Below are 12,500 nucleotides of genomic sequence, written 5' to 3'. Positions count from 1 at the left end.
TTTAGATGTGGTTCATGCTGAGGCTCTCTCTCACACTGAATGATTATATGCATGTTTCCTTCAGACTGACCGGTACTATGGAGATGCTGCAGGGTCAGGTGGACACGCTCACGGCTCGCGTGGAGGAGCTGCGCACGCTGGAGGAGCTCAGGGTTCGCCGGGAGAAGAAGGAGCGCAGGAAGACTGTGCACTCCTTCCCCTGCCTCAAAGAGCTCTGCACCGCCCCCAGGTACAGCCCCATGCGTCCATCATCACCGCACTGCACCAACACCATGCCTGTCTGATAGTGCCCACAGGAAACTCCACTTCACCATGTCAGTTCATGTAGAACAGACTGATATAAACTGATTTCATGCGGCCGCCATTTTTAAAAGCGAAATCGAGGCTGCGGTGGGAAGAAAACCATAAGTATCGTTGGGAGTTACATAGGAACGGATCTTATAGGATCTTATCCGCCAAGAGAAAGTGGCACCAATTCATAATTTCACCACCTTCCGAGTGACCCGACGGTCTGTTCTGAATGAATGGTGAACATAAAAAGGGACGTCAGAGCTCATGTTCAGCTAAGTTAAGGGAAATGGCACTAGTTAGCTAACGTTTTCTTTCCCAAACACACGGTTTAGATGCCATTTATCAAACTCGAGTTAATAAACGGATTCTTTCACTATATTAGACTTGTCAAGATGCTGAATTAAAAGAAAAACCATCAATTTCCCGCTAACATTTAAGGCACTGATAATGGCTTTAGGCACAGCGCTGATTTGCCATTGTGTTCACATGCTCAACAGAAATGACTGTGATTGGCCGAGAAAGTCATCAGTTCACCCTCTGCTGTTTACTGAGCACAAACACAGACGAGCGATCTGCTTGATGACTCGACTGATCTTCATGTCTGCTTCGCGCTGCAGTCTCCATGTATCTTTGTTTGCACTGGGTAAAGAGCGGTAAACCGATTAGCACTGGTGAAAACTATGGTAAATCAGCGCTGTTTATGAACGCGCTCAGCGGTGCTTGAATGTTAGCGGGAAATGGACGTTTTTAAAACTTCAGTACCAGGACAACACTATTACAGACAACACGAGGGTGTGCTACAAGAGGACTGCAGTGTTTTATCACACACCGGTTTACTTAGGCTGAAGCAGGAAAGCGTCCCCACGATGTTTAACTAGTGCCATGAACTGAAGCCTAGGAGGACAAAGAGATTGTGATGTTGTTTGATGCTAAATTGCTTTTAATTGTTTAAATTAAACTTACTGAATGATATTAAAGTGATGTTTACACCATTTCTGCATTTTGAAATCTCGGCAACAGCTGGAGGTTTGTAGTCCTCAGCATGTTACTGCAATGATTACTGTGCTGGTCCGATACTTCCGGGTTTCTTCCCTCCGCAGCCTCGCTTTGGTTCTTTAAAATGGCGGCCAGTGAAATAAGCGCAGGGAGGCGTCTCATTTAATTTCCTCATAGGAATGAAAGCGTGGAGAACAAAAAGCACAGTGGTACAGGTCTCAGCTCTTTAACAACATGCAGATCCATTAATTTAGTTGCTGTAGACATAAAAATCATTCAGTTCTGAAAGGTGAAAGTTAAGAAAATGACATCATCTACGACAACATTTTTACAATATAAGCAACCTCCTGACTAAAACATGCCTCTGCTCAGAGTTTACTTTTTTCATGAGCAGTGCACACAACACTCGCAGCCATTAGTAAACCATTCAAAAAACACAACTCTCAACGCTAAGCACGTTCGGTGTGATCGGCCCCTAAGTTTGCCCATTGACTTACAATGGTGGAGAAACTTCAATACAAAACATAGAGACTTCAAATCCCATTGACTTAACATTGGATCAAACTCCCTTCCACCAGGTTTTCACCTTCACCAACACCCTGCCCCCTCCCTCACTGGTTCTTTACCTTCAAAAACACCCCCCCTCTGTAGTCCCAATGCTTGAGTCCCTTTCTCAAGCCAACATCATTTATAACATGTAACTGTACATAAATATTAGGAACTTGTAGTTATCCCTGGCACTTAATATCACAAATTAAAATGATGACAGAATATTTATTAGGTTAAACCACACCAAAAAGTCATTTAGTTTGGTGTGTGTTTTGCAGGTATGAGGATAGTTTCATGGTGTCCGACCCCGGTAGCGGAGACCTGGAGGAATGTCAGCCGGCGGACGAAGAGAACGAGCATCTGCGCGTGATGGTTTCCTCTCTGCGTGCAGCAGTGGCGGCTGAACGCGGGCGGCGGGAGGCTGCGGAGAGGGAGTGTGCCGCGGTGCTCCAGGAGTTTGAGCGTCTGGAACAGCGCCTCCTGGGGGCTGAGAGCTGTCAGCGGCGCGTGCACGAGCTGGAGGCAGAGCTTCAGGAGATGCAGCAGCTCCGCAAGTCTCGCGTATGTCTGCTGAGCGGAGAGGAAGGCTTGGAGCAGACGCTGCTTAACTGTGCACCAGAGACCGACACTCCAGACGAGGCGGTGATGGCGCAGAACGGGGACGCTAATGACGGAGCTGCACCTGTGCGCAAGAGCTGCAGCGACACCGCTCTGGATGCCATCTCTGCGGTTGATGCCTCAGGGAGACGCAAAGGCAGCTACGCGCTACATGCTAACGGCGTCCGCAAGAGAGGCATGTCCATCCTGCGGGAGGTGGACGAACAGTATCACGCACTTCTAGAGAAATACGAGGAGCTTCTAGGAAAGTGTCGTCGCCACGAGGAGAGTCTGCGGCACGCTGAAGTCCAAACATCTCGGCCTGTGTCCAGAGACCCGTCCATGAAGGAGTGCCGGGTCGCGGAGCCACAGCAGCCACCACCAACACCTCCGCAGACGCCCTCGACTCCTGAAGCTCTGGAGGGCATCAGCCGGCAGGTGGAGGCGGTGGACAAACGGCTGAGCCAGAACACGCCAGAGTACAAAGCCCTCTTCAAGGAGATCTTCTCCCGCTTGCAGAGGACCAAGAGCGATATAAACTCCACCAAAGGGAGGAAAGGTGGGAAATAGACCACTCCCCCACATAGACATCTGATACATGGCAAAATATATATGCAAATCACGTCATGTGATTTGCATGTACGTCCATGTATCAGATCCTATATGGGTCTGCTCTTAACTTCTGTGCCACTGGTTTCTTTCCCTGGTTGTTCATGTAATGTCTTAACTTTTCTTTAGGAAACTGCGCCAGCGATATTTAGCGATGGCTGTTATTTAGTGCGACTCATCCCTGAACCTTTTGGTGCCACTGATATGAAGATAAATGGTGGTTTTCTATTAACAGGATGCTCGTCTTTTGCGTCTGATGTGCTTTTTTGCCAGGTTGGCCTTTTAGGGTAGACCATATTACTCTCTTGGTTTAACTGTAACCATATTCATCCTAATGTCGATCAGCACAGGAAGACATGATGCTTATCCTTGCTGATCGTTTCCTTTCTCACATGTATCACGTCATGGATAATCACAGCCTTGTGTAACCACTTTTGTTCAATATTAAATCACACTTTGCTTTAGAAGGGTTTGTTTGATACGTTTATTACCGATGAACCAGTAAATGGATGAATGATCAGGATGGTCCGCTGTGGGATGGTCTGTTCTGCAGAAACCCAAACCCTAGGTCAGGGGTCACAAATCTCGTCCTGGAGGTCTGGTGTCCCTGCAGGGTTCAGCTCCAACTTGCCTCAACACATCTGCCTGGGCGTCAAGTATACCTGATTAGCTTGTTCAGGTGTGTTTGATTAGGGTTGGAGCTAAAATCTGCAGGACACCGGACCTCCAGGAACAAGTTTGGTGACCACTAATCTAGGTCAATGAATCAAAAGTGGCTACATCCACTAAAAGTTCTAGGAACCATAAAAAGATCCTCCATAGTGAAAGGACAGCAATAACAGAAGTCAATAGTTCTAGTTTTGTTGGCGTTATGTAACATCTAAGAGTTTGGATGGATGAAGCATCTACCAGGTGCTTGCAAGGTTATAGGGTTTCCTAAAACGGACAATGATGAAGCATAGTTATTACATACATGTTAAAGCAAACACTCTACATCAGGGGTCACCAAACTTGTGAGCAAGCTAATCAAGGTCTTACTTGGTATACTTAAAACATCCAGGCAGGTGTGTTGAGGCAAGTTGGAGCAAAACCCTGCAGGGACACCGGCCCTCCAGGACCGAGATTGGTGACCCCTGCTCTACATAGTCAGTGATGTTCAAGGCACTTAGTATGAAGACAAACCCGAAAGCAGAACTTTACTTTCAGGGTTTAAAACATCTGGTACTGCTACATTGGACTCTTTTAGAAAAAAAAAATTAGGTGAAAAGTGGCACTTTTTCATGTCAGTTTCTCAAATGGATGATTCTTGGAAAGAATAGAGCTGAAAATATACAAACTTTTGTCTGTAACATTACTTTTCAGTGTGTACGGACAACAGGTTGCAGTCTAGAAAGGGTACTTTGAATGTCTGGCATGCTCAGAAGTGATCTAGATTGAGTGGTTCTCTCAATCCTAATCCTCGTTCTGGATTATTTTGCATGTCTCTTATTTAACACTTGTTTTAGAGATCCAGTTCATCAGTAGAGAGCTCTATGAATGATCTTTTCCATTGGGGTATAAGCAGGGGGACTTTAATTTTAAATAAACCCACCCAGGGGCTCCTAGTGGACTGTCGTGCCATTATACACTTTCTGCATTGTTTAGAATGAAGGGGGTTCCATGCTGGCCCTGAAGCACTGCATTAAATTCCCTTGTTCCACACATGTCATATCCAGTCCCTGGAGGGACACAGCTCTGCACAATTTAGGTCCAACCCTAATTAAACACACCTGATTAAACTAAGTCCTTCTGTTTTGTTTGAAACGTACAGGTATGTGAGATGAAGCAGAGTTGGAATGAAACTCTGCAGGACTCCGGCTCTCCAGGAACTGGATTTGACACCTGTGCTTTAAAGCATGATCTTTTTTTGAACAGAGTTTCTGTGCTCGCCTTCTGCTTTACGCTTGCGTTTAAAAGGCCTTTCAACTCATACGTTTTACCAACTATGGGCGTACTCACATTAGGTACAGTTCCCTTGAACCATGCCAAAGCACGATTGATGCGACTCTTCAGTTTAACAGGAAGGGAAGCGATCTCGCTCAGCACAGTGAAGATTGCTTTAGTGATATTATTTTGTATTATTTTTAGTCGTTTGGGGTGCAGTGACATGCAGTCAAATACTTTGCCGAACAGATCCACTACTTTTGACGCTCATAAATCATCACAAAAGTCCTTGTGTTGCAGGTATTAGGAGGCTTCCTGAAGGTCCAGCTGTCTTTAATAATATACGACAGTTTGCGCTCATTGAATAGTAAGAATGATTAATAAATCCATATGAAACAGTCCCTTAAAAGTCACGTCTTTAGTTTCAGGCTCGCTTTACACACACACTACACACGTACCGCGCCAAAGCCCAACTGAACCATGCTCTGGCACACCCAGGCTAGGGCTGGCCAACTGAACCACGCCTGAGCCTGATTCACAACGCTCTCACAGTTCTCAAAAGAATCAGAATGCCCCTGGGCACGGTTCAGATAGCATGCACCCTAAATCACCAATCTCGGCCCTGGAGCTCCAACTTGCCACAACACACCAGCCTGGAAGTTAAGTAGGGGTGTCAAAATGAATTGTTTCTTTGGTGCACCGCGATGCAGACGCGGACAATTCGGTATCGGTTCTGTAATAATCATAACCGGTTATTATGTACTGACGTCATTTATCTTCTATGCGCTCTGTCGCGAGGGAGGTGAGCGCGAGTATTTACAACACTCAGCCAACTCAGGGCCGGCCCGTGGCATAGGCACCATAGGCAAATGCTAAGGGTGCTGTATATCCAGGAGGGCGCAAGAAAGGAGCGGGGTTCAGTTGGTTTTGTTTTCGATATTCTTGACACATTCAGTTACAGACGGCAATAACTCAAACCTCTTATCCTAAAAAGATCTAAAGTGTGTTTCCTACAGAAAGACAAAGCTGGTTATGTTCCACAGCTGTCTTTCTTTCTTTTCGCTCCACATTATGAGCACTGCTCAGTTTAAGCCCTCGCAATATGTGTTTAGCCGGGATAGCTCGCGCTGAGAGGAGCTCTCAGTAAGGGACCGTCGGAAAAGTGCTTATTTTTTTTCGTTTTTTTTTCCTGTTTTTCTGCTCCGCTCTTCGCGAGCTCTCTCTGTTGCGAGGGCTTAAGTGTGTGTGTGTGCGTGCGTGCGTGTTTGTTTCTTTGGTGCTGTCTGTTTGTGTTTGAATGAGAGACAGTGTGGTGCTGTGTCTGTGTGTTTATACAGACAGCTTGTTATAGCCTCTCCTCTAAAATATAACACTGTATATGAACCGAAATATCGAATTGAACCGAATCGAAGACATGATAATCGTAACCGAACTGAACCGTGAGACCAGTATAGGTTCACACTTCTAAAGTTAAGTATACCGAGTAAGACCTTGATTAGCTTGTTCAGGTGTTTGATTAGGGTTGAAGCGAAACTCCTCAAGTCAGCAGTTCTCCTGGAAGAAGTTGGGTGATCTCCGATCTTAAAGGATACTTAGGTTTATTTAACACTCAAGTAAATGACATTACCGATGCTGTAAAAGGAACCTTATGCAATTAAAGAGTCACTGGAAGATTATCGGTGCCTGAAAATCCCTTGCATGCCATATTGCCCTTTTGACATGTTTCCTACATAGAATTCACTGCAATCCACCCTTGAGCTCTGCACATGAGAAACTAGCAGACCTTCATTCAAAGATCACAGTCATACACTGTTTGCAGTGTCTTCAGGCTAAACTCATTACAGAAGTGTGATCATGAGATCTGCATAAAGGTTTTGTCCTGCACTCTTTGACAGCCATGCTTGTTTTCAACTGGAATAATGGGAGAATATTCTGTGATGTCCACTTCTTAGGACACTTACGGTCAAAGTAAACTCCTGTAAAGTGGTAAGAAAAAAAAAATAGAAAATGTGCAGAGCAAGGGGGTTATGAGGACCAGGAGTGAGAACTAGATGCTGAAGAGGTGGTGTACCAAACAGACTCCGAGTCCCAAATCCAGGGGAGCCAGTGACTCCAGCAGGTAAATCCAGTGGATTCTGGGTTCATTCAGTAACAATGTAAACTGGTTCTTAACAAGCACTAACAATGGTGGAAAAGACTACAAAACTACCCTGTCCTGTCCACCGCTAAGTTCAAGAAGTTCTGCAGAGCAAGGCGTACCATCGAGACCTGGTGAAGTATAACCAATAGAAGCAATGGTACAACATTGATGTCGGTGAATGAAAGACAAAAGAAACGGTCTGTTGTGAACACTTTAATGTTGACACAGGTGAACAAGTAATCTCCAGCCATCGCCGAGAGAAGTACAAACAGATGAAGACACACAGCAGCATTCTGGTCCAACAACAACAAGCTAGTTATAAGCGGACGATGTCGCCAAAGAAAGAAAAAGCATGTGTGAAACAGTACAGTGATGCATGGGCACATCCTCTCTTCTCTTGTTTGAACGCTGAGGTTAGACTACACCTGGACTATAGCTGATTTCAGATCTGCTTCAAACGCACCTCTTTTAAACTTCCCTTTAGGTTTACACATGCGGAGAGCAGCTCGTCAATACTGGAGGCACGGTCTACGGTGTTTGGTCGTTTTTTAGGTTGAGTAGTTCAATACTTGAGATTGGTTAGTGAAAGCACAGCCCTTCTTCGGCTTTCTGAAACATCCTAATCGGCAAGCCACAAAGCAAAAGGGCACATTCTGCAAACGAAGCACCAGTTGTCTTTGGAAAGCAGGAGGTTCGGGATGACTGAAGGTTTCACTAACTTCTACGGGCCCTCACATTTGGTCCATTCTGAAATCGAGCTAATTGAACGAGGCAGCAGACTGGTTCCTCGAGAGTATCGCCTCAAAAATACATGGGCAGCTCCTCAGTGTCTTTGCTACAGGATTCACTTTAAGGCCACATGGCGATGAAATGGATACACGAAAACAAACCCTACACAATCAGAGCAGGGCAAGGCGAAATCTTCTGTCAAACCCTACATAGCTAAAACCATATTAGGACACGCACACATTCATACCGGGAGCCAAGAAAAGTCCCGCTTGCTAACGCTTCTGCTATTCTACAGGTAACCCCATGCTACGCTAACCCAAGGCTCATCTCAAAGGCATCGGAGACACGTTCCCACAAAAGGCAAACTTGAGTTGTGAGGGAATGCCAGTGGCAAAATATCAGCAAATCTCTCATTTCACTCATAAAGGCAGATCATGGTTAAAAAACAACAACACACAGACAAACGAGGAATGTCGGAGAAGGAAGGAATGACGCGGGATAAACAGGGACACAGAAGGAAGGCAGGGCGGTGAAGATTACAATAGCAACCATGTCAAAGAAAGTATCCATGAGGTGAACTATTATTTTTTTTTTGTTGAATATTTTTTTCTCTCCTCTGTTTTTACCTTTTATATACAAACAAACCAAAACACAAAATATGGATTGTGCACGTTTTTGTTTGTTTTCACATATATATTTTCATGAAAAGCCTCAATACTTGTTGGGGAAATGGAGGAAGGGGAGGGAAGAGATGAGGGGGGGGAACTGCAGGAAAGTGGACGGAGTGAGAAAGATCCTTTTCCTTTAAATCAGTTAATCCAGGACTATGATGTCAATGATGATGATGATGATGATGGAGGGAACTGGAAGAGGAAGAAAGGGGGGGGGGAATAGGAGGATGGCAAGAAGGTAAACAGGGCTCAATCTTTCCAGTCCTTCTTGATGTTCAGGTTCCACTCCCAGGACAGGTGGTCGTGCTTGTCGTCGTCGGTGAACTTGGATTTGAGGTTGTAGGTGCCGCGGGCCAGCATGCCTTTGGGTGCCTCCTCTAGGGGCGTCAGGAACTCGTACTCGTCCGGCCGGGGCCCGTAGCTGCCCACCATGTAGTCGGACTTATCAACTGAAAACAAGAGACAGGAGACGGGGTTTAAATCATGCGGAGTACACTAGTGGTGTCTCTCCACTACTTTACAAAACTCAGACCTCACATTCTTCCCATCTCCATACCCATCAACACTGGGATGTAAAAATACGGGATACCCTAGATATGAGCGCATCAGTCAGTATGCATGACTGGAGTAATTCAGAGATTGCAAATGAAGGGCGACAGTCGACGCAATGCGGCCGCTTAAATATTAATTTCAATGTGATTTTCTGGAAGCGCTCTTGTAATTATTTCACATTAGAGATCGGTTCTTTGACGTTACTTTCACTTTTCAGAGAAGGATGACTATGGTAATACTTAAACGGGATGATAGCGGGATAGAATCGTAAAATACGGTGGAATCCCGGCAAAAACAGGAGGGTTGACAGGTATGCCCATCTCCTACTTGAAATGTCTGAACTGCCACTTAAAGTTGGACACTTGACCTGTTAAGTCGAGGCACATTAGTCAACATGGGATTAACTTAGGCTACACTTACACCAGGGGTCAAACCAACCCCGTTCCTGGAGATCCACCTTCAGCTGCAACCCCTCAAACACACCTGCCCTTCAGATCTTACTTCGCTGGTTCAGCTGTGTTTGATCAGGGTTGGAGGAAGGTAGATCTCCAGGAACAGGGGTGAAGCCTAGATCGGAAATGCTGCCGGCTGGAAGTGCGATATTTTAATGACACTGTACAGTATTTAATTTTTTACATTACTGTGATGGGGTGAAGCAGTGGCGCAGTAGGTAGTGCTGTCGCCTCACAGCAAGAAGGTCGCTGGTGCGAGCCTCGACTAGGTCATTTGACATTTCTGTGTGGAGTTTGCATGTTCTCCCTACGTTCGCGTGGGTTTACTCTGGGTGCTCCGGTTTCCCCCACAGTCCAAAGACATGCGGTACAGGTGAATTGGGTAGGCTAAATGGTCCGTAGTGTATGAGTGTGTGTGTGTGGATGTTTCTCAGAGATGGGTTGCAGCTGGAAGGGCATCCGCTGTGTAAAAATGTGCTGGATAAGTTGGCGGTTCATTCCGCTGTGGCGACCCGGATTAATAAAGCCGACAAGAAAATGATATGAAAATTACTGTGACGGTTGGGTTTAGGGTTGGGGGTAGACGTTAATAAAATATAATAAATGGGAAATTTAATAAATAATAGAAATAATTCTCGTTAACTTCCGGCTGCAAACGCATCTGATCTAGCAACAGCCAGGAACAGGGTCGGTGTGACCCCTGACTCAGTCATTCTCAAGCAATCCTGAAGGATCTATTTTTCAGGTGTGTTTGATTAGGGATGAACAGTGGGGTCCTACACGACTGTTGTTGCCCACCCCTGTCCCAGACGATGCTGTAAGTGCGGACGCAAGTGTGTCACGTGAAACTGATTTGTTGTTACTTTACTTTTCTTGAAATACATTCAGTCATTCATTTCCTTCAGCGTAGTCCCTTATTTTTCAGAGGTCAGTACAGTGGAATGAACCACCAACTACTTTAGCATATGTTTTATGCAGCAGATGAGCTTCCAGCAACAACCCAGTACTGGGAAACACTCATACACACACTATGGGGGAAACCAAAGCACCTGGTGGAAACCCACGCCAAGACAGGGAGAACATGCAAACTGACCCAGCGACTTTCTTGCTGTGAGCCACCGTGTCGCCCCGTAATACAAACATAAAATAAATGTACTATAAGAAGCTACAAGACTTCTAGATGGACAGTTACGACGCACTAATGTCTGGAACAGCAAGTGATTATATCTGATCTCAGTTTAGAAGTACAAAGCCTGAACACTGATGATGATGATGATGATGAGCTTAACTCTTCTGATTTGGACCTTCTGTAAACAATAATTAATATGAAAAGCGCTATTCAAACACACTTGAATTGATCTGGTCATAACCAACAACAAAAACTGTTTTTGCTGTATCACAGTGCCACCTAGTGGTGTGACTGACGGCAATCAGAGCTCAGGAGCCAAATTTGACATCAGAAATGTCCCAGTGAATCGGGTTGATTTTTTCAGTCAGTTTGATTCAACACACACATTTTAGGGCAGCGGTGTTTCTACATTGTTTTTACCGTGCACATTTACTTAATTTAAAATACACTGAGGGGATGCTTCTTCACTCATCCTTCACTTGTTTCAGACCTTCATGAGTTTGTTTCTTTGACAAAAGTCATCAATGCTCAAAACCTGTAACCACTGACTTCCGCAGCATCTGTTTTTCCTACTATGGCAGTCGATGGTTAAGAGGTTTTGAGCATTCTTCAAAACATCTTGAGTTTCAGAGAAGAAGGAAACTCTGCAAACAAGTGAAGGATGAGAGGAATTTTCTGTCTGTCTTATCTAAACTATCCATTTAATTTTAATTGACATTTTAAAACTCTTTTGTGTTTGAAAGAAGAAACTCCCTTTAGGAACAAACAGAAGAGACATGAATCTACCCTCATGACCAAAACACTGGGGTTTGGAGTGTTTAAAGAGCACTTACTCTTCACCCCTTTCCTGAAGGTCTGCTGTACATACTTCAACCCGGAGACGATCTCTTTGTTTACCTGTGAACAGAGCAGATCATGAGCGACACACAGCGGAACAGGGTTAATGTGAAGCGTGAATCATCTCAGACTGGTTTCTTGAACATGACAATGAGTTCACTGTACTCAAATGGCCTCCACAGTCACCAGAGGTCAACCCAATAAAGCAGCTTTGGGATGTGGTGGAACGGGAGATTGGCATCATGGATGAGCAGCCGACAAATCTGCAGCAACTGTGTGATGCTATCATGTCAATATGGAGCAAAACCTCTGAGGAATATTTCCAGCAGCTTGTTGAATCTCTGACATGAAGGATTAAGGCAGATCTGAAGGCAAAAGTGGTCCAACCAGGTACTAGTAAGGTGTACCTAATAAAGTGGCCGGTGAGTGTAATAATCAAATGTGATCAATTACATTCATTTGACTGGATTATAACAGAAACTAATGCGCAGTTATGGACAAATGAATGTAAACGATCAGCAGATTTAAAGTAAAACACACTGTGTGTGTGTGTGTGTGTGTACGTGTTTTTGTGACATATAAGGACACAAATCTGTATAATGACATGGGTATGACACAGGTATTACAAAAAGGAGGTGAAATATGAGGGCATTGGTGACGTCCTCATTTTTTAAAAATGCTTATAAATCCTACAGGATGAGTTGAATCAGAGAGTAAAGCTGCACACAGTCTCCTGTGATGGTTGGGTTTAGGGGTGGGGTGAGGGCAATCCAGTATACGGTTTGGACAGTTTAAATGAATGAAAACCTATGTAATGTCCCCACTTTTCACAAAAACAAACGTGTGTGTGTGTGTGTGTGTTGGTGATATCAGTCTGACCTTGAAGCTGATCTTTATCCTGTACTCCACTCCTTCTTTCAGTATAAACGACTGCTTCTTAAAGGACTCCAGATCACCTGAGAATAACACACACACACACACACACACACACACACACACACACACACACACCAGAGAGTTACTAC

The 12,500-nt window shown here is 44.9% G+C and overlaps 2 protein-coding genes across 9 annotated transcripts in view; one reads left to right on the top strand and one right to left on the bottom strand.

Moving 5' to 3' along the window:
* The window catches only part of cdr2l (cerebellar degeneration-related protein 2-like), a 30,497-nt gene extending 26,988 nt beyond the window's left edge, over window positions 1-3,509 (top strand). For 5 of the 7 annotated variants that reach the window (XM_073936944.1, XM_073936952.1, XM_073936933.1 and 2 more), the window contains 3 exons: window positions 65-229; window positions 2,115-2,992; window positions 3,172-3,509. In XM_073936944.1, the coding sequence (XP_073793045.1) occupies window positions 65-229; window positions 2,115-2,992; window positions 3,172-3,194 (1,066 nt within the window). In that variant the 3' untranslated portion in view covers window positions 3,195-3,509. Of the gene's footprint in view, window positions 1-64; window positions 230-2,114 lie in introns of all 7 variants that reach the window. The other 2 variants (NM_001316894.1, NM_205564.2) reach the window with 1 other exon arrangement.
* A 3,796-nt stretch (window positions 3,510-7,305) lies between these two features.
* Window positions 7,306-12,500, bottom strand: part of arhgdia (Rho GDP dissociation inhibitor (GDI) alpha) — a 48,270-nt gene continuing 43,075 nt past the window's right edge. Inside the window, 3 exon segments of one of the 2 annotated variants that reach the window (NM_213461.1) lie at window positions 7,306-8,954; window positions 11,472-11,535; window positions 12,355-12,431. In NM_213461.1, coding sequence (NP_998626.1) covers window positions 8,755-8,954; window positions 11,472-11,535; window positions 12,355-12,431 — 341 coding nt within the window. In that variant the 3' untranslated portion in view covers window positions 7,306-8,754. 2 annotated transcript variants of the gene reach the window in all.

Source organism: Danio rerio, chromosome 3 (genome assembly GCF_049306965.1).
Source record: "Danio rerio strain Tuebingen ecotype United States chromosome 3, GRCz12tu, whole genome shotgun sequence".
In the NCBI taxonomy this organism is placed as follows: Eukaryota; Metazoa; Chordata; class Actinopteri; order Cypriniformes; family Danionidae; genus Danio; species Danio rerio.
Note: the sequence above shows the minus strand (reverse complement) of the source record. Positions and strands in the feature narration are given on the sequence as shown.